The 27,903-nt window shown below is 44.1% G+C and overlaps 1 protein-coding gene across 1 annotated transcript in view; it reads left to right on the top strand.

Annotated features, from left to right (window-relative positions):
* Nucleotides 1–26,917, top strand: part of LOC146209746 (DCC-interacting protein 13-alpha-like) — an 87,332-nt gene extending 60,415 nt beyond the window's left edge. The window contains exons 17-20 of the mRNA XM_084603416.1: nt 2,129–2,216; nt 11,593–11,643; nt 12,053–12,097; nt 17,024–26,917. Of these exons, the coding sequence (XP_084459542.1) occupies nt 2,129–2,216; nt 11,593–11,643; nt 12,053–12,097; nt 17,024–17,167 (328 nt within the window). The 3' untranslated portion in view covers nt 17,168–26,917. The remainder of the gene's footprint in view (nt 1–2,128; nt 2,217–11,592; nt 11,644–12,052; nt 12,098–17,023) is intronic.
* Nucleotides 26,918–27,903: the final 986 nt, after the last annotated feature.

Genomic DNA, 27,903 nt, shown 5'->3' with positions numbered 1-27,903 from the left:
CACCCCTGTACCCCCAAGGCACTGCAAAGAAGTCATCGCGTTTCTCCCCATCAAGTCTTGTCCCGCATGAACAAACGCCTTGTATGTTGGCTCGTTGGCTTTCTTTGATGCTTTGCCTCTTTGCACTTAATCACTGCAGGAGAGCAGTCGTGGCGAAAGCCGCTGGTCAGTTTTTATGTCGGGAGTGCTCGTTAGCTTATGTCCGATTGATCACATAATGTATTAGACGACCACAATTTGTTGAAATTTTGAATGTAGTAACCGGGAAATCGTGTTATCTGGGGAACATATTACCTGGGCGAAAAAGATGTTTCATTGCCTGCGATCTTAAGCGTATGAAACAGAAAATCGTATGAACAAGGAATCTCTCGGTGCGGTTCTACTGTATTTACCATAAGTTACTTCTTTTTATTGAAGCAGCATCAGGTTTTCTGATATACAGTGATCATTTTGTGAGCCGCAAACTGCTTCATATGAATAAGCTCCTTTGGCACTCGTAAATTTGAAGGTGTAAGGTTCCCATCAACTTTAAAAACAGGTGTTTATTCTCATAGAATAGAAATTTACGTAATTGAAAAGGTGAAACATTTTCTGTTTTTCTACATAATCGTCATATTTTTCTACGCATTTTTGTAGACGATGCTCCCATTTCTGTATCCCAATGTCATAAAACTGTGCCGCCAACCCATTGAGGAAGTATTTCACCTCTTCTTTGACTTCATCGTCGCTCCGGAACTGTTGGCCACTTGAATGTTCCTTTGACTTGGGAAACAAGTGATAATCACTAGGCGCGAGGTCTGGACTGTACGGTGGGTGGGGCATGACAGTCCATCCAAAGTTTGTCAAAAGTTCCTGGGTTTGACGAGAGATGTAAGGTCAGAAGTTTCCATGAAGCAGCGTTAACCAGTTGCCAGTCGTCCTCGCCGGCGGCTCTGGATAGCTCGCCTGAATTTTCTTACTGTTGCATAATAATTGTCTGAGTTGATTGCTGTCCCACATTTCATGAAATCGATCAGCAGTATCCCCTTATGACCTCAAAAAAAGCTGGCCATGGCTTTGCCAGCTAAAGGAGTTTGTTTGAACTTCTTTGAGACTGGTGACTCTGAGTGATGCCACTGTTTGGATTTTTGTTTCGTTTCGGGAGTGAAATGAAGCACCCATATTTCGTCTCCCATAACAATGGAGCCCAACAATCCTCCGTATCTTCTTGACACTTTTGAAGAAACTGGTGAGCACAGTGAAGGCGTTTCTCCCTGTGGTCTGATGTCAATAGCCATGGTACTCATTGAGCACAACACTTGTGATATCCCAATTTTTCAGTCAAAGCTCTTTCTATGTACTGTAAGAACTCCCAGGAATCTGAGAAACAAGTTCACGGATGGTAGTCCCCCTGGTTTGAACCACTTCACGTTGGACCATCTCGATAACTGCCTCCAAAACTGACGGTCTTCCTCTCCGTTCTTCATCGTGGACTTCCGACCAGCGCTAAACTCCATTCACCACTTTTGGATGTGTTGAATAGACATACATTTGTAGCTACGCGCCTTTGTTGTCAACTGACGATAAATATCCACAGGTGGAGTCCCTTTGATGTGCAAAAAGTGAATTATGAAGCAAATCTTGCACTTGATGGGATCAACAATGGGAGCCTCTGTATTAGACTGCTGCTGAGCCAAGAATGAGCGGTGTAGCTAAGTGCGGCCATGGGGAATCTAGAGTGGTGGAACAGCTGTGTGCAGCAGTGTTGCCAAATTTCTCCTCGCACCTTCCTACGTGGTGGAGTTATTTAGGAACCTTATTTCTGGATCAACCCTCCTAGTATAGTATACAGCAGAGGGTGTTGTTTGAAATTACTGTGTTATAGCAAAATAAAAGCAGGTTTAGTATGCAGTATGTTTCCAAACGGCTCTCTCAGCACTTCTGCAAAGTTGGTAATTTCATCTTGGTGGTTGGAGGTGACGGTTTTGCGATGCATCAGTTTGTCTGTGAGTGTCATCAAGGTCGTTAAGACAAGGTCAGGGTGTAAGTCCTCATCAGGCTCGTTTGGTGTGGATGGGTGCTAAAACGTTTTGCAGAGGAAAAGTGTTAGTTGTAAGATAGCAGCTATTGAGTGGTTTCCTGCATGCAGGCTGTTGGGATTCATCACGATAACGCCAGGTGAAGGCCCGCCTACCTACAGGTGCTACGTTTTCGAAGTCAACACAAGTGCAGAAGAGGTGAGTGTGGCGAAAAAAAAAAAGTCTTTTGGCATTTTTCCCGCTCCACTTTTGCCCTGTTCGCATGCAGCTAAACAATCCTGATGCACGGTTAGGACTAACTGAGATCACTAACTGAGCTGGCATAGGACTCGGTTGATTGAAGGGATATAGGAAAGGTCTTACAAACTAATCAGCTTACTATCCATTACGTACAAGATGTTTACTAAGGTATTCGCTAATAGAATCAGAATCAGGGCAACCTTAGACTTTAATCAACTGAAGGATAAAGCATGTTTTTATAAAGAGCACTTCACTATCGATCATATCCATACCACCGACCAGGCGATAGAAAAATACACAGAATATAATCAGCCCTATGCATTGTGTTCATTGACTACGAGAAAGTATTTGACTCGGATGAAACCTCAGCGGTCATACAGGCATTGCAGGATTAGGGTGTAGATGAGCCATATATGAAAGTACTGGAAGATATATATACAGTCAAACTCAAAGGGGATCCGAAATAGTTCGATATATCGATAATTCGATATACAGAAATCGGCTTGGGACGGCACTTACGATGCGAAAAAATGATACCGTATTTGTCGCGTAATCAACTCACTCGCATAATGAACCCACGCTCCACTTTTGCACTCGAGAATTTAGAAAAAAAATAAAGCGTTAAGGCCAGCTCGCTCACATGCAAGCGATTAAGCGATCTCAGCAACGAGCGGCAGCGATAGAGCAAAAAATTTCCAACTTGGCACTGCGTTCCTCTCGCCGCTCGAGCCACCATGGCAGCTCAAAACAAGGTTTCTGTGTCGCCGCAGCAGAAATCGTGAGCGTTTTCGCTTGCATGTTCATCCACAGCTCATTTCTTGGCAGCGTGCCAAGATGCTGCGCAGCGATAAGGTCGCCGTGTGTTTATCTTTTGATAGCTCCTGCGACAGAGGGGAGCGAACTTAGCAGACTGCCCATGATGGCTTGATTGCACAAGCCTGGTTCGATCTATCACGCCACGCTTGGGGCGGGGGCGTAGTCCACTGCCATAAAATCATTGGAAAGCATGATACAGTAGCTGCAAATCATGTTTGAAGCTAAAAATACTAAAAGCCGGTGTCATGATCGCAGCCGACTGCGTGCTTTCGTTGATTCATACATGCAAGGATAAATGACTCCTGCAAAAAAAGAAAAAAAATGCCGCTTCGTAACGCCTTATCTTACGCTACGCCGCACGTACAGCACAACAATAAAAATAGACGACTCTCGCAAAAAAAAAAAAAAAAAAAGAAATCTGCCGCTTCTTGACTTCCGCAGGCGCCATGGTCAGCGGCACAGAGGGTTCACAACACACGCTGGAGAAAGCGTCCGACGTTCTGTCTGAAAACAGGCTGAGCTGGCTTGGCGCATGCGTAGCGTGTGCTACTGCGAACGAAGGCCGGGAAAGAGGAAGGAGAGAGATAGCTCAGAAAAAGAATGGGCACTCCTTGCGGTTCGCTCTGTCGCGTTTTTATTGCGAAAGCAATACTGCTAGCATTTTTCTGCCGTCGGTGGAGGTTGTTCCTTCGCTCCGGCTACCACGTGACAGTGTGACGTCACTACCAGAGGAGAGCAGGGGCCCCAGCTCGTCTCTTCGGCCGTAGTCGTTCCTTCGCTCGGCGTGGTGGCTACCACGTGACGGCCTTCTCGGCCCGCCGCGTGAGGGCACTCGCTAGGAGAGGATAAACGGGGCGCTGCAGGTGCGCTCCTCTTAGTCATGTCTGAGGAGTTGTACAAGGCGTCGTTGGCGCGACGTGCTGCGCGCAAATGCCGGCGCCGTGCTGAGGAGACAGATGAAGAAAGGCAAGAGCGGTTGGCTAAGCAAACACGCCTGTGCTGCAGAATGGCGAGCGCGGCGGCGTTCTACAAGTTCAGTAAAAGCCATGTTGTGTCCAGAGTAAATCATTTAGTTGCACAAAAGGCGAAGCCATGCCAAACTACCAGCAGAGCCAAGTGCAGCCAGGGAGGTATTGCTTTCGCAATCACTCAGGCTTAACCAGAGCTAAGCCACAGGTAATTTTCTCCTCTCAATCCCACCGATTCTCTCTGGTTCATTCACGCACATGGCTTGCAAACGTCACGTGCTGGCGCGCAGGAAACGATAACCGCAAATGCGCACGCCTTTAGGGAATGGGCGCGGCACTGCCCTAGCCGAACTGTCCCCTCTCATTACTTCCGCGCGTGGCTTGAAAACGTCATGCGGCAAACGGCCGAGGGTGATCCACTCGTCTTTGGGAAAGGCACACTTTCCAGTGCATGATGCGGAGTTCGATATATTGAACGACCGATGAAATTGAGTTCGATATATGCCACGTCTTTCGTATACTTTTACATGGGAATTTCAAGGAGGTATTCCGTGAGTTCGATATTACCAAAATTCGATATAACCGGGTTCGATATATCCGGGTTCGACTGTATATAGTGGCTGCATAGTAACCATAGTGCTGCATAAAGAAAGTAACAAAATTCCTGTAAAGAAAGATGTTAGGCAAAGAGGGACGATCCTCCCGGTACTATTCACAGCTTGCTTGGAAGAAGTATTCAGACTTGGAATGGGAGCAGATAAGGATAAGGGTAGATGGAGAATACCTCAGTAATCTGCGATTTGCTGTTGGCATTGCCTTGCTAAGTAACTAGGGGATTCCAGAAGAGGGCAGATACGGGCTGGTTGGTACATGCTTAAGAATCGAGTAAAACAGCGCTATGGGAGACGAAACATGTGAATGACAGACACATGTGCTGACTAGCAACCAAATGATTTATTGTTGCCTGTGAGGCAGCAATATAAAGGAAAAATGACAAAAGGGAAAAACACAAAAAAGGAATGCGCGCAACCACATTACCACATGAAAAAAACCAAGTCACTGATTCAGATCAGAAACGGAGCTGCTTTCTCTTGTACGCACAGCCGCAAAGAAGGCAGCTACGGTTGACGCCAACAGGTGCATCATGTAAGGCGCCTAGTCGCTTCTACGAGACGTCAAGAAGGGAAGCACGCGCCTTGTCACCACTGCCGTCGCGGCCCTCAGGGATGCTAAAGTCAAGCTGCTCCAGTCTGACAAGGAGGGTGGCTTTGTCATCGTACCTAATGACCTGTACGAAGAAAAAGCTCGCGAAGCAATACGTGCTTACTTCAGAGAAATTAAAGTCGTCAAGCCAGCGAAACTGCAAGATAAAGCGGTTCAGCTCTGCAGACAAGCAGGCCTGTCAAGATTAGCATCGTCTGTGAAAGGTTCAAAAGGAACAAGCGTGTCGCTCTTCTTCAGTGCCAAGACCTACTAAGATCAGCGCCCTTTCCGCGCGATTGTGTCTGAAAGAGGTATGTGGCAGTGCGAAGTCTCTGTCTTCCTGCAGAAATGCCTTTCGCACCTGGAAGTGGACGACCCTTTCCTCATCAAGAAGCCAGAAGCTGTTTCAAACTTCTTTCTGAAGGAATGCCCTCCCAATGTGTCTTTTCAGTTGACGTGAAGGACTTGTGTTATTCTTTGCCTCAGAGTTCCGTGACTGTGGAAATAGGTCTTTGCATTGATTGCTTCGGCATAACCAAATTCCAAAACGCATGTGGTATGGACGCTAGTAGATTTTTAGAATTGCTAAACCTTTATTTGGAGTTGACCTTTGTTACGATGGACCAAAAATATTTTATACAAAAACAAGGAGTCTGTATTGGATCCAGCATCACTCCTGCATTAAGTGACCTACTTCTGGCTTGTTATGACAGACGTCTTCAAACATAGCTTGAAGATGTGACGGCGATATGTCGATGACTTTTTAATTGTGTATTGCACTAATGACTTACAGCAATCTGCTGCTCGTATTCTTGACATGTTCTTGACTGCAATTGACTACTTACTGACTACTGAGCCTCAGGTTTTTAGACTTGGAACTAATAATTTCTGACAACCATGTTTGTTAGGCATGCTCACCACAGTCCAGGAAGAGCCTTCTTCCTTTCAAGTCAGCTCATTCTAAGATTATTAAGCGAAATATTGCAAAGACATGCCTAAGAGCCGCACTACGAAGGTCTTGCATGCATCAAACAAAAATCAGTTTCTCCGCTCAGGTGAACAGGCTCTCTGCAGCTGGATACTCAAAGAAGTTTATATCAAGTATAACCGAGTCCTTGCTGGCCGAATGTAGATAGAAAAGGAAGCGCACCGGTGCTGGTCTGACAAAAATAAAGAAAACGGCGTGTATCCAGTACGTGCACAAAGTTTCGCACAATCTCAAGAAAATTGTCAGCAAAGCTAGTATTAGGTTGTTTTTTTTCGGCCAAGAGCACATTGAGCGGTTTGTGCAAAACAGCGAATGACAATGGAAACACAAAAAGAGGCTGCCAGAAAAAAACACAAGAAGTTTGTTGACTGTTGCGTCGGTGTGGTGTACAAGATCCCGCCGTCATGTGACCATTTCTACATCGGCGAGACAGGACGCTGCATCAATGATAGACTAAAAGAACATGCTAAAGATATGAGAGCAAGTCACCTAGAAACCATCTTGCCATTCATTGCACAGAATCTAATGACTGCGAAGTGCATCTCAAGGAAACGACCATCATCGCAAGATACAAAGATGAAACCTCCAGGCTTATCTTCGAGGCTTCCAATATAGAAAAGTTAGGAGGCACCTGCATCAGCAGCCCATCGATAACATTATACCCTAAGGAATATGACTATCTGAATCAGTGACTTGGTTTTTTTTCATCTGATAATGTGGTTGTGTGCATTCCTTTTTTGTGTTTTTTCCTTTTGTCATTTTCCCTTTATATTGCTGCCTCACAGGCAACAATAAATCATTTGGTTGCTAGTCAGCACATGTGTCTGTCGTTCACGTGTCTCGTCTCCCCTAGCGCTGTTTTACTCAACTCTTCTCAGGGGATGTACTGCAAATAATGATTGATCACCTAGACAGGAAAAGTAGAAAGGTAGGCTTGAAAATCGATATTCAAAAGATTAGGGTGATGTTCAACAGATTCAGGAAGGAATAGCAGTTTACGTTAGGTACCAAAGCACTGGAAGTAGTAGGCCGATATGTCTACTTAGGGCACGCAGTAACCACACATCTGGACCATGAAAGGGAAATAACTAGGAAAATAAGGTAAATGTGGAGGCTAACGATAAGTTCTACTTAGAATCAGAACAGCGCAGAGTGCTATAGAACATAAAATGGTAAGAAATAGGAAGTGTGTAGAGGGGATCAGAGATATAACTTGAGTTGATAATACTATTCTAGTGAAATCACTAAGAAATGGGCACAGTCAGAACATCTGGGGTGAAGAGAGGATAACCAATGGTCAGTTAGGGTAACAAATTGGATTCCAAGGGAAGGAAAGTGTAGCAGGGGCAGCAGAAAGCTAGGTGGGCAGGTCAAGTCAAGAAGTTTGCAGGGGTCTTGTGGATGCAGCTAACACAGGACTGGGATAATTGGAGGAATATTGGAGAGCCCTTTGCAGTGCAGTGGGTATAGTCAGGCTGCTAACTGCGGTCGTGGTGATGGTGATGACAAAATTGTGAAAATAGGGCTCTAGTTTGCAGTGCACCTTAAAATCAGTCTGTGGGCTTATCTGCATCAACAGACGTAAGGCATACCTCAAAAAATTTGTCCTTGACCATCGTCAGCATTGCCAAAGATTGCTTTTTTGTAGGGCAGGTTCCCAGTAGATGCCTGCAATAAGATTTATGCTTGGAATGAAATTGTGCCAGTGAGCAGCAAAAATAGTTATAAAGGCCCGTTTACACTAGGCAGAGCGACGCCGATGCCGATGCGACAACGACGTCGGCGGTCGGCGGATCGGTCAGCCGATCCTGTCGTTGATGCACCGGTCAGTCCCACTAGGCCGACAATGACGCCAGCACGACGAACAACCGCCTGTCGTCGTAGTGTGACAAGTTCCCAGATCAGCAACGCCGACAAAATGCATCGGCCGACGGTCGCTCGATCAGTCCTCAGCAGATCGTCGAGCAAGCGAAAATGAAATGCCAATGAATGACGTACTGTGCATGGCTGCGCTTTCCTGTATCATATACATGCTAAAATATCGACAAGGGAGGATAGCGACAATACCAGTTGTTGGGCGCTGTTGTTATGGATGGAGGATAGCGGTTCATATTTTCACACTTCGACACTCGTCGGTGTGCTTTTTTCGTTGAACATGAGTCAACGCTGGCCCCGTCGAAGGCGAGTAGGCCTAGCTAGCCCGCAGGAATTGTGTGTGTGATTTCGACGATTGTGGGGAGCAAATTATTGTTTTAATGAGTGCAAACGGTCATAGAGGTAAGTTGGGTTATAGTGACCTAAGACCGACGTTTGCTTTTAGGCTGAATCGCATGCACGCAAAAACTCACGCGAACGCGACGGCGGCACGCGTCGCGCGAAGCCTTCGCGCGAACAGAAATGCATGTGTCGCTTGGCTTGTCGCTTGGATCTGCCGAAATAGAAAATTTCGCTCGTTCACCCGGAAGTGAGCGTGCGTCACTGCCGCTCATTTTGCACGCTTTCTTTATTTTGCTGTGTTGCATTGTGATTGTGCATTACCGCGTAAACATTTCGCTTTGTACGAACAATGGTGGATAGCCAAGGATTCAAAGAACATCTAATCGCAACCGAAACAACAATAGAAACAAGGGGTCATGTGACTATTCGTGCCGATTACAGTGCAAGTTCACACACATTCGATATGGTTTGCTGTAAATACATTTTACTTTGCCATGTTGTCGCAAAATAACTTTAATTCTTGCAATCGTTATGACTGCTGTTGGATTTGGCAATAGTTTTGCGGTGTACTAAGCCACTATGCCAGCCAAATGCCAGCCACACAACCTACACAGAGCGTTGTCGCCGTTTCGCTCGGTTCGCTCTGTCGCGTGCATGTGTCTTCCCCAGTAGGCGACGGAGCGAACCATGATCGCTTACGCCGCGCCGCCTTGTCGCTTCGTTCACTTTTTCGCTCACATGCGTTTCCCGCTTTTATCACGGGACGCCGGTACAGAAAGTGGTAAGCGCTGGTGTAACCCGGTCTGCTGAGCAATGTTGAGGGCAGCTGGTAGTAGTCGGCGGTGCTCGTAGGACACAAATAACACCGTTTTAATTAATGCAAATGGTTGACGAACATACTTCTGGGTAAAAGGAACCAGAATCGAGCACTGATGGCATCGAAGAAAGCAAATACAATTAGCAGGAAGCGCCGCTCTCGTGCGATGTCAACAACCAAATCCCAAACGTTTCTCATGCGGTATATCGCCTCATCGGCGGTTCTTGCAGAGTTATCGCATTGCGTAAATGCGTAATGTGCAGCCGTAGCACGAGAAGAGCGAAAACCCGAGTAAAGAACAGCCCGGCAGGCGGTTGTTTTGCCATGAAAACGAGCAGCCTGTGTGTATGCAAACAGATGTAAACTGCAGCAGCCATGGCATGCACTCGTCATCATCGGCGCATTCCCGATAAAATTTCTTGCTCACACGGAAAATGGCAAAGCGTTTACTATTATCATGAAGTATTCATTTAGTGAATGCGGGCACTATTTGGTGAACAAGTGGTAAAAAGCGAAAAGCAGGTACAGTCGAACCCGGATATATCGATAATTCAATATACAGAAATCAGCTTGTGACGGCACTTACAATGCGAAAAAATGATACCGTATTTGTTGCATAATCAACCCACTCGCATAATGAACCCACCCTCCACTTTTTCACCGAGAATTTGAAAAAAAAAAAATTAAAAAATTGGTTAAGGCCAACTCGCTTACATGCAATCGATTGAGTGATCCCAGCGACGAGCGGCAGCGACAGAGCGAAAAATTTTCATCTTGTTGGAACTGTGCGAGCACACCGCGGCAGCTTAAAACAAGGTTTCTGTGTCGCTGCGGCAGAAATCGCCAGCGTTTTCGCTTGCATGTCGATGGCGCGCGTAACTCCGTTTCGGTCGTCTCATCCACAGTTCATTTCTTGGCAATGTGCCAAGATGCTGCGCAGCGATAACGTCGAGGCGCGTTAATGTTTTATAGCTCCTGCGGTGGCGGGGAGCAAACTTGGCAGAGTGCCCGTGATGGCTTGAGTCCACAAGCCTGGTTCGATTTATCACACCGCGCTTGGGGCGGGCGTCATGATCACAGCAGCTGACCGCGTGCTTTTGTCGATTTATACATGCAAGGATAAACGACTCCCGCAAAAAAAAAAAAAAGAAAACCTGCCACTTCTTAACGTTCGAACAGCACAATGATAAAAAATGATGTCGCAAAAAAAAAAAAAGAAAAGAAAACCAGAGAGCTGCCGCTTTTTAACGTCCGCAGGCGCCATAGTCACGTCAGCCGCCGCGCGCAGAGGGTTCGCAACACACGCTGGAGAAAGCGTTCGACGCCTGTCTGAAAACGGGCTGAGCTGGCGTGGCGCATGCGTAGCACGTGCTGAAGGGGAAAGATAGCTCGGCAAAAGGATGGGCACACCCACACACATGGCTTGCAAACGTCATGTGTTGGCGCGTGGGAGACGATAATTGCAGATCCGCGCGCCTTTGGGGAATGGGCGCGGCGCTGCCCAGACCAGCCGTCGCCGAACTGTCCCCTCTCATTCCTTCCGCGCGTGGCTTGAAGACGTCACGCGGCAAGCCGCCAAGGATGATACGATCGTCTTTGGGGAAGGCACACTTTCCAGTGCTTGGTGCGGAGTTCGATACATCCAACGACCGGTGAAATTAAGATATATGACGTGGCTTTCCTATACTTTAACATGGGATTTTCAAGGGGATATTCTGTGCGTTCGATATAACCAAAATTCGATATATCCGGGTTCGATATAACCGGGTTCGACTGTATCAAAATAGTAGCCCCGGAATCTGCAGCAGACGAGAGACCCGGCTGTGGGCGGGGCGAGGTGAAGGCAGTAACTGCTATTGGTCGGCGCGGGCAGTGAGGCATCGCGTCGTAGTAGTATGACTAGGAAATCGGCCGACGGCCGCCCGATCGCTTCGCTCTCGGCGTCGGCCGACCAACATCTTTGTCAGTCGGCCATCGGTGCGCTGTCGGCGTTGGCGCCGTGTGACAAGCACGACGACCACGTAAAAAACGCGTCTGGCGATGGTCGGCCAACGTAGATCGGCCTAGTGTAAACGGTCCTTAAGAAGACGATCTCACTCTGAGAATAGGTACAGAGGTTTGTTCTTACTGCAAAGGCTTTGCATCAACTAGTAAACAGCTTGGTGCTGTAAAGGGTGTCATAGTTTTCAGCTTAATTTCTAAGCCTTTTGCAAATATAGTTGAGCCTGGTTCATATCGAACCTGAGTATTTCAAGTTATTAGAGATAGGCCAAGAAATGTTACTAATCATGTTGATCTTATCCTTTTTCTTGCCTATTTTGCCAGGTATGCAATGCCTTGTCAGTGGCTGCCAACATTGCCCTCAAGGCTCTCATGGTAAGCTGTCACTTGAGCAGCCTTGCTTATGCTTACACTGCTGTGAACGAGCAAGCGCTCACTATTCGCACTCATCACTGCCATTTCACTCATTCATGTTTCATTTAGAGTTCTTAATTGACTTGTTCCTTTCTGTCTACTTTTGTTTGTTTTTAATTAACTTATGGATTTATTTTTTTATATTTACTCCGTTAATTTATCTAATTGCAAATGCATACACAGCACAACATTTCTGAAAAATAGAATCCTTTGCAACAAATGGAGTTTTATCAGAAATGGGAAGGCCACAGCCGGAGCTCTTAACTGTGGCATCTCTCAGCCCTCATAGATGTCCTTGGGATATTAAATCATACGCGCTAGCACTTGTAGAAATCCTTGCTGTATCACCTTTTTTCCTTTATTTTCGTAGGGCCAACAGCAACAAGAAAAGCAAGCACAGAAGGAAGATGAAGAGGTAGGCACCTGTTAAAGACAGAGCCTTTTATTGTCTTGTATAATGAATAGCAGAGCCATTCCTCCAATTTTTATCATTATCATTGAGAGGCTTGAATAGGATTTCACAGGTATAAAAAACTGAATGCAAGAATTTCGCTGCTTGTTAATATTTACTATTCATTCTCACACATAGATCCTGTGGTCCTTGCTCTCTAAGGATCATACCAAACGAGCATCCAATCAGTATCTGAAAGACGCAGCTATTCTTAAAAGGAATCACGTTTTTTGTTGTAAATTATGTTGAGTAAAAGCATACACTCAAGGACTCATTTCTAGTTGCCAGATCTTAAAAGATTTTGTGCTTATGTTTCACTGTGCAAGTGGCAGCAGTAGCGGACAATTCTTCAGAGTGTAGGAAAGTGCTTGAGGTGTCCACTTCTACACTCTCATTCTACTAGGGATATTTAAATGGTTTAGAATCTATTTGGCAAGGGCACATGGTAGCATGCCCCTCGCTTCAGCAGGCTTGGTAAAGAACCAGGTTGTAGCTAAGTGTATTTTAGGCCTCTATGGGGTGTATAATGCAAGGAAGGACAAATAAGTGATTCATGTTAGATGAAACAAGGTGCTTTATTTTCTATTAGAAACGCAGTTTTTTTTTTTTCCTCTTTAATGGCTATACCAGTGAGCTTAGCAGCACTGAGGAGAAGCCAACTTTACGTAGGCCTGTAGCTGTGAGGGAAAGCATGCAGGGCGTTGGGAAAAAAAAAGTAAATCTGTCTGCAAATATGGAAAGAAGGCGGCGCGTTTTGATCAGAAAGTCAAAGAGAGTAAAAGTTCAGGGAAGGGAAGAAATGGCTGAGCATTCGCAGCACTGTGCAGCACAAAGCATGAAGCAGCGTTGGCAAGAACTGGAGACGTGGTATGTGCAGGTTTGCAGAACTTGACTGCCACGTGCATTTCTCATTTATTGCTTTTTAAAAGACAGAAACAGTGGACTATGACACCGTATTGATGCAAGGCTCTAGTTTTCACATGAAATCAAACTCGGTTGTGTCCATAGCCTTAATGCCCTCATGCCTAAGAGGTACCTCCACCAGATGTAAACAAGAAATGTTATAACGGTAAAAAGAAAATGGCATGAAGAGATGATAAGAGAGAGATACAAGGTATTTTAGAGTGTTCCTTCATGAAGCAACAAGACACATTCAGTAAGTGGACATTTAATTACCAGACAGCATCATAAGGTCGTGTCATCGCCAACAACTGATACAGTAAAGACCCTGATGTAGCAAAGATTTTCGCCGGTTCCAGTGACTTTACTATAAAGGGGATCTACGTACTTCAAAGTTCACTGCTTCTTGTATAACTATGTGGTATGTTGTGGTGACAGGCAGTTGAGGTGAGAAGACAGAGGGGTTGAAAGCAGACTTCATTTAGGTGAAAGAGAAGGGACTTGGTGCTGGCAGCATCCCAGCAAAAAAAGAGTGAAAACAGAGAATTGGACACCCACATCCCATAGCTCAGTTTGTAAATCACTGCCATATGGGCATTGTGGAAATTGGATCCCACTGATGACTGTTAGTCATTCTCAATTCTGTTTTCTAATCAGTCATCTTTAAGTCTAAATTAATTACTTGCTAATTTTCCATTCTGAACATAACATATTAAAAAGAAGGCTCATGTCTGTTGGCTTTATAGTAAAGTCACTGTCTTGCTGCTTAATGAAAAAAAAAAACTGAAACACCTTCTATCTCTCTCTTATCATCTCTTCATGCAATTTTTTTTTTACATCTTGTGGAAGTACCTCTTAAGCATGAGGACACTGTGGCTACGAATACAGCCAAGTTTGATTTCATGGGAAAACCAGAGCCTTGCATGAAAACTGTGTCACATTTTGCTGTTTCTGTCTTTTAAAAAGCTATATATGATAAATGCGCTTGACACTCAAGTGCTGAAAGACTGCACATGCTGCACCTCCACTTCTTGCCTCCGCTGCCTCATGCTTCGTGCTGCACAATGTTGTGAATCTTCGCCTATTTCTTCCCTTCCCTATTTCATGCTGCACTTTTACTCTGTTTACTTTCTGAACGGACTGCGCCGCCTCCTTTACATGTTTGTAGACAGCTTTACTTTTGTTTTTCCTATGCGCTGTGTGCTTTCCCTCACGGCTCCAAGGCCTCCGTAAAGCAGGCTTCTCTTGAATTTTGCTAAGTCTAGTGGTAAACCCATTCAAAAGGACACAATGTTATTTTTTTGTTTTCAAATACACAAAATCTTTTCCTCGCGATTCTAGTAGTGCACAGGCGGCAATGTCGTATCATGGGAGTCTTCGCCGTGGCCAGACACACTTTACTATAAACGATTTTTACCAACAATGTCTCTACTATGAAAGGGGAAAAATGTATACTTGAAGATGAACTGGGATTTCAGTTTCACTTTACTCTATCAGAGGTTTTACTATATCCCAGTTTACTATAGTGGGGTTCTAGATAGTATTGTGCTCCTGGATAGTGGCAGATGCATATTGGCTGCTGTTCTCAACTAGGCCCCATATTAGATGTGACCGACAACATCATGTGTAATAAGTGCTATTGTCAGCAACAGCCTAGAGCAGAATTGAAATACAGTAGAATCTCGATAAACGGAACCTCAAGGGACCGGGAAAATATGTTCCGTTTATCAGGAGTTTCGTTTAAAGAGAGAATAGGTTCAGCATTGCGCAATCCGGTTCCGCGTGAACCCTACGCGGCTGGCGCGCGCGGGCGCAGTTGGCAGTCTCAGCGGATCTCAATTTGCGAAATCTAGGTAATAAGGAGAACGGTACACTATGAGAACAAACTTTATTAGAGAAAAATAAGCAGTGAATTTTTGTTCCAGTAGTACTAGTACTGAAATTTAAAAAAAAATGTCAAACGAGTGGGAATTACCACTTATTGGCTAGTGAAAAAGGATTCCTGAAGAATTCCTGAAGAATTCTTGTTAGGCCGCTTTTGGGGACGGCGTACTTCGTCGCTAGCGCCGTTTTCGTGAAGCCACCACTGTCGAAGTCGTTGATGATCTCCATCTTCCTTTCCAACGCAAGTGCATTGTGCGGTCGTTTTTGCGCTGCCATCGGACCGAACAAAAGCTCTAGGGCTCTAGGGCTTAGGCCTAACTGAACACAACCGCCGTGAACGCGAGCGAGCGATGCGGAGGGCAGTGTACGAGCAAACCGGAAACCGCCGGAGATGGAAACCGGAGTGGTGATGCGGGGAGGAGAAGGAGGGGAGCATTGATGCGTACCGCGATGGCACTGCGCTTGTCCAACTAGTTGCGGTTTCGAGTTTTTCGGTTCCGTTAACGCGGTGGTCGCAAAATTTGAGTTCCGATTAACGAGATTTTTTTTACATTGGCTTAATACAAAACCAACCAATCGCGAGGCGTTTGTTCCGTTTAAGCGGTAGTTCCGTTTAACCGATTTCCGTTTATCGTGATTCTACTGTACTACACACGCGGGTTCGTTGCAGTCATTTACGAGAAAGCTAGTCATTGGATTATGTTCAAGCACAAGGCTATACGTATAACTTGCACTATGAAGCAAGGTTAATTTTGTAGTAATAATACTGTTTGTCTGGCAATGGCATAATCAGATAAAAGTATAGCAAATTGTGTAGCAATATGACAAAGCAAAGTGTCATCATAGCATGTGTTTATCATAAACTATGGACCATCAACTTGCGAATATAAGTACTACACCATGGCCAGGAAGGACTGCGGACAAGGAACCACTTGTAATACCAAAACACAGTTCCTGGAATGCAGGGGGTGGGACAGAGCGTTCGGCTAATGCCTGAAACTATCTCTTATTTCATCCACTTCCTTATATGCAGAGTGTTGTGCATTACTCAAAATGTGTGGTGGACTGTTAATAAACTTTTTTTGCTGTCTTTCTGGTGACAGAGTAATGTCAGCCTAGTGATTCCGGTGGATAAATAGGGGCATGCACCGGCAGTTACAAGAAAGGAGACAGGTGCTACGTTTTTCACCTGCAAAATGTAGCACTGAACCTGACCATAGCTGCTTTGCATGGTGAAGGAAGTGAAGTGTTACTGCGTACAGACCAATTGTTTGCACAGATGGGTGCGGCCATCTTGGGCTTTTAGGATTCAAGATTTTATGGCTCACCTGCCGTGTTACAGCCAGTGTAGAAAATGCCAACAGGGTCTCAGAGACTTTCTTGATTTTCTTTTTTCCTTTTTTGAGTTCCTTCTATTAGCTGACCATAAATGAAACAGTCTAAATATTCCCCACATGCTTTATTGCAGTGTCTAGATTATTGCTCATCACCGCTCACAGCTGTGCCAAGGGTTTGAACAACACGGGACACAAAGTGATTGATCTCTGCGGTCTTTCTCATCGTCATTGTTGTACTCTGTAATATAGCTGATGTTAAACGTGTTGTTGGTGGTTTCTTTGATGGTGTGCTGCACTTTTTTCACTATTCTTCTTTTCTTTCCCTCATAATCCTTCCTATTACCTCACGGTGCTGAACTGCGTTAGGCACTCCTCCCCTTTTTTAGCTAAAAATATTAGAGATAATTGCATAGCCCTTTTACTGTGCTTGGATTGGTGTTACTGGTATTTCTTTGTTTGAAATACTGCATATACTACTGCATATTGGGCAGCTGTTCTGAACACACTAGGCTTACTACGATTGTTCCAACAGCTGCTCCCTTCTCATATGGTAAAGGTTATCTCAGGATTTCACATACATTGCTACACGAGCATTGCCATCTCCTTCCTCACTTTGAGCTTGGCTTTTCACTCGGGACTTATTTGGGAGAATGTGTGCAGAGTATTATGCACTCTTGCGAGTTTACTTTGCCGTTTTCTTGAAGGGTAATGCGGCTTAGGAAAAAAAAAAAAAACCTTAGTACATCCCTTTACATTTTTTTTTCTGCAGCAAAGTGAGGAGCTTTTGCAAAAGCTGAAGCTTTCAGCCGACGAAAATGCCCTTTTTCCGTCAGCAGCCAAGAAAGTTGAGTCAGCTGCTGCTGGAGACGGTGGGAGCACGCCACAGGAAGTAGGCGACGTCAAGACAGCCTGACCACATGTGTGCTTTTGAGCGAGTAATTTTTATTTGTATTGTAAATCTCCTTAAGCTCGTCGCTATTAAGCTTTTGTCGGGGTGTTATTGTTGACACCCATTGTGCACAGCTCTAGGAAGTCATCTCTGTGCTCACCACCAAAAGTGCGACCGCGCGGGTTGGTGGCAACTGTACAAGCTTCGTGGTAGTTGTCGATGGCGGACATTATTTAAGAAGCAGATATGGCAGAAATTGTCTCTCTCACAGAAAACAACAGCTGGGTTGGCTCTTTTGTCATGGTTTTTAGTTGTTGCTGTTCTTGTTATGTTGATGAATTCACTGTGGGAAGATGCTTTTTGGTGTCTTGGTGCTTGATAAAGCTGCGCGGCAGTTTGGAGGTTGCACGAGCCAGAGTCATTGGCTGTGATTTTCTCTTCAAGCTCTGTATGTGTCTTAAGTGTGCTCGTTATGCCAATAATTTGAAATGGTCGTCATACCTTGTCTCATGATATGTCGTATTGACTGCTGATTGTATTCATGATTGATTTATTGGCAGCTACGACCTTGTCTCGTGATATGTCGTATTGACTGCTGACTGTATTCATGATTGATTTATTAACAACTGCTGTGTGCTAATGTGTGTTGCGAATTCTGAAAAACCCGTGAGATATTCGTTGGCATTCTGAATCAGGGCCCATATTTTATAGAGATTGATAACTTTTTCACTTGAAAACAAGAACTCTATGAGATAGAACATCACTCGGTGACCTCATTGGTGATTTTCACAAAGTAAGCGCCACACTGCAGTGGTGCTTGGCAGGTTGCATAATTGTTTGCTCTTTTGTGAGTACATCGTCAGCGTACTTGGGTGTTGTTCTGTAAGTCTTTTTATGAAACTTATTGGCGATTTTCATTCCATTGCCAGTTTGTTATCAATTACTTATTTTACACCAGCTAATAAAAGACATTTCTCTAAAGCTAGGCGGTCACCTTTATTTAAAGCATGATTTTATCGTGTACTCAAAGAAACTTCTTACTGCACCCAAGCTGATCATAGATAAAGTCTTTCTTATTGCCATATTGGCCCGACAGCGGCATTACCTATAGTTTGTGAAAATTACCCATAAGCTATCTCGGGCTTTATATTACAAGCATAGGGATGGAAAACTGTGGTAAGAGGCAAACAGCCTATATTGGCCCTTGCTTTTTCCTGGAATTATGAAGCTTAAGTTCGCATACTGGAAAAATGGGCAAGCCTGTGTAGTTGTTTGGAAATTGACGTAGTGATCTTTCACTCCCTGTTTGGCTACGTTGTAAAGGTCTGTAATTTTTGCTCAGGTTTCAACAAACCTTGTCAAAAAAAGCTTTCATCGGCATCTCTTAAACCTTGTCACCCTGGTGAAGAAAGGCTGGGGCTGCCTGTAATCTGTCTTTTTTTATCCTTTGCTTAAACAATGTAATCTGCGAAGTATCAGATCTGTATGTTTTAGTTTCAGGCATGGAAGTAGTGTTATCTTGCCACCTGCAGGTTAAAATTTCTTCATGCTTAGTTATTGTTTGCCATCTGGTCGGATTACCTTTGTTTCCAGTTGAAAGTAAGGATAACTATCATTTCTTTAGAGTTCCTGGCTGGACAGATCAAAACGAGAGGGATGTTTTAGGTCCCGCAAACAGGAGTCAGTTCAGAAATCCCTGTGTCATTGTAGACCAGGCAGCGAAAAGTGGTGAGGAAAGGTTTGGATGTAGACCACTGTGTCTTTAACTGCCTTTGGTAGTGCATAGATTACTATTCACTGTCAGTGTCGGGGGGAGACATTGCAATGTGAGACTACATGGCTTTGTTCTATCTGTGTTCACCTGCAGTAGGATTTTTAATTTCTGTCAAATGCCGCTTTTGTTTGGTGCATATAGTACTTTTGAGCTCCGATGTAGTCATTTGCAGTCATTAGTTAGTTTGTAGTCATTCAGATTACTAGTGCCATAGCTTTGATGTTGTACTGAAAAATATAGAGACAAGGTCTGCATTGCGTTCAAAAGAAATCAGGTGAGAGCTGCATTGACACCTGGCCTTTTTTGGCATATTTTATTGAGACTGAAGCTGTAGGTGATAATTAATGAAGCCTGTCCTGCACAAACACTGGACAGATCAAGCAGCAATGTCATATGATCTTAAATGACATTCGTGAGTTTTTTTGTTTTTTTTCCTAGAAATTAAAATTGTGAATGATTTGCAATGCCATTTGAGCTTTATGTTTTCTTACCTTGGCAGCTAAGAAACTGGGGTCACTCATGCTCTGCCTTTGGAGGTATGACGCGACATCACTGATGGCTTCCATCAGCAGCTTCTGTTGTGGATCCTTGTTTGCATACATGGATTTTGCTAACTGCTTAATTACACTATTTCCTCATGTCGCCTCTATAATCTCACACTAAACATTTTTTTTATCGGTGCAATGCATGTACCCCTGCTCCACTTATGATGTCAAGCCTTTTCAATTAACGCATATTTTCTTTTTCTTGATCCAGTGCCACTACCTTCAAGGCTGAAGGGGGGCACAGTTTTAACACTGTTGAATTAAAACTGAATTCATTTGGGCACTTTTTTTTCTGGCTTTAGCAAACCTACACTCTGTAAGTGCGACAACCAATTGGGCTGTTCGTTATGGAACAAACTGGTTGCATGTGTGGTCACGAATATTGGAAAAGCAAATGTGTCGAGGACTTTTCTCACGGCTTTCCTTTTATTTAACTTTTTTTCTTTCATGCGTCTTATTGCGCACATTTAACGTATCTGACACCAATTCAGAGAGTGATGGCCACTCGAAGGTGGTTGCATCTAAGTGGCAGCATTCCGAAATTTCCACACTAAGTACAAAGCTGCATGCAAATGATGACTTTATATCTGAATGAAAAGTCTACCCCATGCATTGAAATTGTGGGCCTGGCATACATGAACCACCTAGCCATTACCACCATGTCTAGTCCCTAGAATCTGCTTGGCCTGTCAAGATCGATCACTCTTAAATGTTTGGATATCATACTTGCGTGTAAAAAAAAAAAAGATGTTGCAAACCTCTTTATGCCTTTAAGCTTGATGCATTTTTTTTTCACGTGTACTCTTTTTTCGGGAGCAAGATGTGTTGGGCTGCTTAAAAAGGGGCCTGTGTTGAGCTAGCAAGCAGGTTTCAATGGAGGTGGTAGTACCTGGTATCAAGTATATTTATTAACGTCACCAAGTGAAACGTGGGCTATCGATGCCTGCCTGTGAGAGTCGGGACGTGTTTATGAGTTTGTTTGCAAGGCTTCGCAGGTTCATTTTTCTACTTACTAGAAATTAGTGAGTGTCCTTCTGGGACACTTAGTGTAGCATCATGTTTTGTAAAGCGTATGCAAGGTGAATATACCTACAAGTGTACTAAAAAATTGCAACTATGGTACGAAAATCGCTCACCAAAGTAGAGACAAGAAGAACAATATAGGTGATCCTGTACTGGAGGCACTTCTGAGCTTTCAGTCATGAAAAGGTCTCGAGGTAGATGTTGGTGGAAGATGGTTATAAATATTGTTTATCTCTCTGTTTACCATTTATTGGTGTGTAGAAAAGTTCTCCCTTCCCTATAGCCTTTTCTGATGTTTTTATTCACATGATGTGATGGGTACACACTGTGCATACAGCAGTTTTAGTCTTGCTGGATACGTGACAGTCAATGGGGAACGCTGCTGGAGAAACTAATGCAGGAAGAAAAACAATACATTTGTTGTGGTTTAGCTCTGGTTAACCAGAGTTGAATTGCGAAAGCAACAGCGGAAACTTCGTTTGCCTGCTACATTACTCCCCTATCTGTGTAAGGTGCTACATTATTGGGGACACAAGTTCATCCTTTAAGGGTATATGACGCGAGAGCGTAAGCTACCAGCCCACATATAAAGTCGCGCTTCAATTAAGTCGTGTGGACATGCCTGCGTTTCGTAGGAGTAACGAGAATGCAAACGGTTCTGGCAGGCTGATTCTGATATCGCCCTCTCATATGAAAGGGGCGACCTGAGTTGGCAGCTCCTGCCGTGGCATAATGGTAATGGGAATTCAAATGTCATTGCAGGCTGATTTTTTAACGAGGAGACCATAGCTACGCCTCTTCACAGCGTAGCTGCGGCCACCCCAGTTCTTCCTTTGACTATCGTAGTATTTCTTTCGCAATAGAATGAGGCGGCAACAAAATACAGAGTAAATTGCTCTGTAAACATTCTCTGCAGCTGTTAGCTCAATGGACTCTGTCTGGCTTAGAGAATAAGCAAAACGCAAGTCGCCCAGAACAGACTAGGCAGTCTGGCACCTGGGATGGGCTAGTGCAGGAAGAGCCTAGAAAGTTTATCACACTTGTCTGGAGCAATAGGGCAGTGCTGTACAGAGGAGATAAAATTAAATTCTAAATCAGGTACTGACTTTTGCTGCTAATACATGCTCTTCATTGCAGCTACAAAATCATGCATACCTCACAGATACAGCACCCTGTTGCTAACATAGCAGCTGTGTTCAGATTTGACTTTATTAGCTCCCCAGCACACCACCCCAATGCTCTAAACAAGTGTGATCAACTCGATACGTTTGCAGCCATTGTGTGACTGTCAGATGCAGAGGCTATTGGTCGCTGCTGTACCATCACATTAATTTGCAGCAGATTCACCCTGGGTGGTGAGCTAAATATGATGATAAAACTCCATCGCAGTTGTAACACATGCAAAAGAAGTTATAAACAGCTGCCCCTGGTTTTCCCAAGCTGAGTGAATGGCATAACACGAGTTCCCAGAACTCCTTACACTGTATAAAACGCATAAGGGAGAATGTTTTGTTTAGAAAATTATACTGAATGTAGCCGCATTTGTGAACTTGTCTCCCTGTTGCTGCACCATGCAGGGTGCATCACACATGTCAGCACTGCTTCCACCTTACAGCATTGCATGCATGCATCAACATTGTTTTGTTTTTTTTCTCATTCCTTGTCTGGTTTCTTCAGTGTCCCTGATGTCACTAGGGTGTTGCCACTGTTTTGTACATTTGCACAGCTTCTGCACGCTGTAGTAATTGTTTCCAGCGCCAGAGAAAAAAATTACGACCTTCGCTTGCTTGTTGCTTTGTAGGTGTTTAGTGTTTTGTACAGTTGCCCCAGACAGGGTTTGAAAACATTTTCTCAGGTTTTGACTCCTGTACGTGTGTTGTTGTCGGCCTTGGGAGTCGTAGTTAATGGAAGTTCAATGTTTGCAGTCACATTCCGCTTTATTGAAACTAGCGTTCTATTTATAGTCGCCAGCATTTCAGCTGCATTTGTTGCTTCTCAACGCACAGTGGCCCTAATATGTGGAAGCTTTTCTGCCAGCAAGCTGGTCAAGGTGCAGTTCTTATACTCTCTTTTCAGCTCTTTCTTCTGCTTCTCTAGTTTCCTTAGAATTCAAAAATGTTTGGCAGCCTCTTTTCCTGTTCTCATTACTTATGCTGAAGGCTGCATATCTTGGGAACACTTGTTATCTATATTATACTTTTAATACAGTTTCAGTTTGTTATTGCCACCTTCCTAAACTGACGTGTTATTTCCACTCTGCTTCTCTTTGCTGGCCGTGCCTAACGGGCAGATCTTGCAAAAGTGTTATTTTTGCTAGTGTGTTAAATGCAAATTGGTAAAATTGCAGCCTGGGCTTTGGCTGTGTTTCTCAGTTATCTCTATTTTGTTTTTTTCTTTTTGATGCTGCAGTGGGAGTAGGAATACGAGTATATCTAGTTCCATTTTTTGCTAACTTGTGTGCCATCACCTTAATTGCAAAAGGTCTTTATGTTTTGCCTTGTGGTCTAAAATTTCTCCATTGAAGGGCGCATTTGAAAAACATGGCATTGAAATGAAAGTTCCGACTGCCGTCTTTTGCAGAAGCTAATCTAGCTATTAAAGACATTCCTGGGAAGTGAGCTGAACATAGTGAACACCACTCGTTGCTAGCTGGCTTACATCATGTGTGCTTGCTGGTTTTAGTCATCACATCATGTGTGCAGTTAGAACCACATGTGTGATATGCAGTTGAACATTGATAATTACGACTTAAAGGCAGGCCAAAATTTGTAGCTTCAAGTAAAGCGATGCTTTGCTTTATATGATATATAAATGCAGTTCACACAGTTCAGCATGCACTTCGCTGTTTTGCACCTCTGTGACAGCTATGCACTTCGGTTGTTTGGTGTTACCGTTGCCTTGGAAGTGGGCCTTCGTAATGTCCGTACCTCCCGACCGGTTCAATGACCTGGAGTGATTGCACCGACAAGCACATGGGAGGAGTTCAAGAAGAAACAGGCAGATTTGTGACTGCCTTGTCGGATGCTCAAGAAACAAAAGAAAGTTGTTAACACTGAGCTTTGGTTTACTGCGCTTGTGTCTCCATGTGTTGTGCTTAGGCTTACCATGGGCTGCATGAGTTAAGCATTGCATTCACTCCCACATTTAAATTATCGCATCCTTTGTCCTATTTAATTGCACTTTTGTTATAAGGCTGGATCATCAGTTCTAGTAAAGAGGAAGTTTGATTTGTTGCATTTCAAATTAACAAGATGCCCATGGGGAATATAGTATCTGTAATGGAAGTGCTTTTGAGTCGTCTTTAGTATTCCTAGTTTTAATTCTAGTTTGAGCTTTACTAGATACCTCCTAACAACACTGGCAAGAAACCACCGAGCAGAAAAAGCGGGTGGTGTAGAAACCATTCACAACGGCTGAAGCAGTGCCTCCTGACACTGCTGCAGTGCACTTTTGTTATTTTTCGTTTAACTAGTCAGAAAATGTGTACAAATCCAGAGCATTTTACCATTTTTTCTTGCTGTGTTCAGGTTGCTTATCAGGGTATAATGGTTCTGGTTCGGCTGATTTCTTTTACTTTTGTATCGGTGACTACTACATGACAATTATTAGCCTTTGAAAAATGGTCTTGAGTGAGCACTAATTCATTAAGAACTGTGGCACAGCATTGCTGCCTCAAGGTGGTCAAGGCAAAGATGGTGCATGTGAGAAGTTCCTTAAATCCCAAAAATGGTATGGTGCTCTTTTAAGACCCATAATTAATTGTATCCATAACTTTAATATTTACAGTATCAGCTTTCACTAAACAGTGATTTGTAATAAGATGGCAGGGGTGGTAGTTATACTTGTTTCAAATGGTAATGTACAATTAATAACCAAAATTAAGGGTACAACAGGAGATCCTAGGAGGAGATTTGGGGCCTCAGCCCTGTTTGCACTGCATTAGTGAACTCCTGTTTTTTTTTTCTGCATGTGGTACAGAAGATGGCCTTGCCATTCCCTTCCCTGTCTACATATACTACTTGAATTGCTGTTGGTGTTGTGCATTTTAATCTGCAGGTGTAGACGGGCATGAGCATGCACTGTTACACATTCCCCACTGGTGTTGTGTACCTCAAGTGCACCATACTGCATTTTTGCTGCTTTTATCAGCAATGCTGTTTTAGCCACTGGTTCAGTCTATCGTGCGCAGCTGAAATGTGGTAGCAGTAATGACGTCACCATGGCATCACATCTGGTCATATGAAATTGATCTTGCCGGGCGTTCGATCCAGGCATCAGTGCGGCACCTTTAATTTATTGCTTCCTCAAATGTCGCACCACACAGCTTATAAAAGCAGACACAGAACAGCAGGCATCAACAGCGTTTCAAATCTGTTACAGCAAAGAAAAGGCACAGTATCTGTCGCACTTCTCCGCTGACAATGACAGATAGAATTCTATCACGAGTCTCGAAGTATAATCATGGATAACTTAGTAAACCAAATGCAAATAACATCGCGGTGTCATCAGTCTTACATGGCAGTGCAATCTGCCCCAATTTTGTTTTTTAGCACAGTAGCATAGCAGCACAAAACTGAAAGGCCAAAAAGAAAAGAGAGGGTTGCGTACCAATCCTTTCTTTTGTTTCATTCCACATGCAGAGATGCGTGCACTGAATATAGTATTTAAGAGCAAAATACTGCAGCATTGTGAAACTGGAAATTTTCTTATGTCGCTTGCCAGCTTTTTGTTCGTTAGCTGGACCACATGAGTGAGTCTAATGGTTGTTCGTACAGACTCCTGTTTGGTTGCGTCTAAAATGTGCCCTTTGAAACTTCTTTGAGAAGGGGTCCTGTTCACACACTACAGCATCTCATTGTAGAAGGTATGTGTGCAAGCGCAATTGTTTTCTTTTATGCGTCGCAGACAGTTTGTCTTGACCACCGCGGTTTGGAGCACCAGGGCACTAATATGGAAAAAACTGAGTTGCTGCACTGGCATCAATGAACATATGGTAAGAAATACTGTGCAAGGCTCACAACTCACATTTGACTCCTGTAGCATGCATTAGTTGGAAGAGAAAGCTTCTGTATTCCAAGCCGGTGCCTGCAATAGACTCCACTTAATGTTGTTCCTCAGTAATGATGGTAAAAACGTCAATTGTTCTCTATGCATCATTCAGTATTGCTCACTGGGATTATCTGAGTACTGTGATCTAGACAAAACAAAGGAAAAGGAGGGAGAACTTTTAGCTGTGCGCTTATCACTTTTTATTCCTTCCTTTCAGTGCTTGGAAAAAAGTTTGACCCTCCTTAGAAAAGCTCAATGGAAAGTTAAGGGGAGAGGGGCTGTACTTTCTTTTCCAGGGGTTGTAAACTGGCTGATGCATTCATAAACTGTAGCATATTGCCAACAGTGCTTAGCTGCGAAAGTGTTCAGGTGCTTTAGTCTTCTGTGGCCACGCTGGTGTTTGATATGTCGGCAGCCGCAGAATAGTCTGCTTTTCTTTTTAATTGAAGGCTTTCTTTTCTTTTTCTTTTTTTAAATTTATTTGCATAGTGCACACTAACTTCTTGTGATCATTGAGTACAGAAATGAGTAATCTGTCACGCAAACACTTAGATCATTATTAAACTCGATCTGCATTGAAGTTTTCAAGAAGGATTGAAGCATCCGGTGCTTCAGGGTAGTTTTGACAACCATTGAGAAATTTCCTTCGCGTGCGTTAGGTGACGTCGAAAGTGGCAGCGTTCGCTCTCAAATGTGCTTGAAAACTCGACAGAGCTTGTGAAAGTGGCTTCGAGCCAGCCAAGCAGGCTTGGGCGCAATTGCACTTGGAAAGTTCCCGTGTGACAACCTTGATCTTCATTGAGTTGAATGCAGATCGAGGTCAATGAGGATCGAAAGTGTTCGTGTGACAGAGGTATAAGTGGACGGAGACTCTTGAACACTTCATTTAAGACAGCAGAGCAGGATGTTTATTGTGTGATGCTTATCCTGGCCCATTATTTTTCTTGTGCTGGTGATTAGTTTTGTACACTGTCTGCCTAGATCCACATTAGCATAGGGCACGCATGCGCATTGTTAGCATTGTGCACCTATGCAAGAGTATATTAAGGACAAACTTCCTCATCAGCGCAGGCAGCAATGTCTGTTTTTCAGTAATGCATTTTGCTGCTCGCATTCGCAGCTGAATTGTTCAGATTCTGTGCGTTGGCGTCATGTGAACTGTACGTGGTGTATGCGCTAAATCTGGTTGTAGCACCACCTGGAGCGTCTTTCAGTTAAGGCAGAAATTGCGCACATTCCGCGGTGCTCGTAGCGTTCAGATAGTTGTGTTCTCGTCTTTGCAAGGGTCTTTGTGTGGATCTCTTATGATGGCCATGTATGCATGCATAGGAGTGTTTTGCGAGAACCATTGATTTGGAATAAACTTGAGTGGTTGCATCTGTAGTTGCTGCAAATGTCTTCTTCCTTGTTTAGAATGTTCTTTGAAATTTTTGAGCAGTTTCTGGCTTGCGTGCAATCTGGTGGTACATGCCCTAATTTTAGCTCAATTTCACACCGACTCACAACTATGACCGTGCGAATATTCGTAATCGCGAATTGTATTTCCTATATTTGGCGCCGCATTCACTATACAAACTAGTATTTGCGAATAGTTCGAGTAGAGAACGTGTAGTTCACTAACCTCCTAAATACCTTGAAATTACCAATTTCTAGTTTGTATCTGATCCCGATCGGAGGGGCGGCGGCGACTCGCACATGGCCATAAAGAATTACGCCAACGGTAAAATGCGAAATAATCAAGAACTTGAAACTCACCGGACAACAAAGTCGAGCTGGTTTGGTTCCCATACACATGGGCAATGTCTCCGCATCTCACCACCTTAATGAAGTCTCTCACTCCATTGTACGAGATCTTGCATACCGTGCCAGACAGTCATAACAAAGAAGGGGGAGAGAGAGGCTGAAAAGCTTTAATGACTTAACCAAAGCCTTCTATCTGGCCCGCCGGACCTTCCCTCTGCCTAGCAGCAAACTACGCAGAGCTCAGGCAATCACCTGGAGACAATTACAAACATACCCGAACACGCTGCAGTACAACAGGATTTATCCTGAAATATGACACCAACACTAGAAAGGTGTGCCAGACAAACATAGCAACACGTAAGCACATACTCTGGGAGTGCAAGGCACAATTGAAAGGAGCTAATCCCTAAACCTCATCGAGGTTGGTCCAACACTCTGCGCAGCTCCAGCCTTAACGACCAACTGTATCCGGGCTGTCCAGCAGGCCCTAGTGGCGGCAAAGAGACAAGATCTCAATGTTCCCATGTGGGAGACATAGGCCCAGTCGCGTTAAACCCTGCCGCACGCCAAATAAAGTTATTCCTCCTCCTCCAATCAAAACATAGCAACATCTCCAAATGGGCACT

Source organism: Amblyomma maculatum, chromosome 1 (assembly GCF_055883805.1).
Source record: "Amblyomma maculatum isolate TAMU_Amacu chromosome 1, ASM5588380v1, whole genome shotgun sequence".
NCBI classification, from domain to species: Eukaryota; Metazoa; Arthropoda; class Arachnida; order Ixodida; family Ixodidae; genus Amblyomma; species Amblyomma maculatum.
This window is presented reverse-complemented; position numbering and strand designations above follow the sequence as displayed.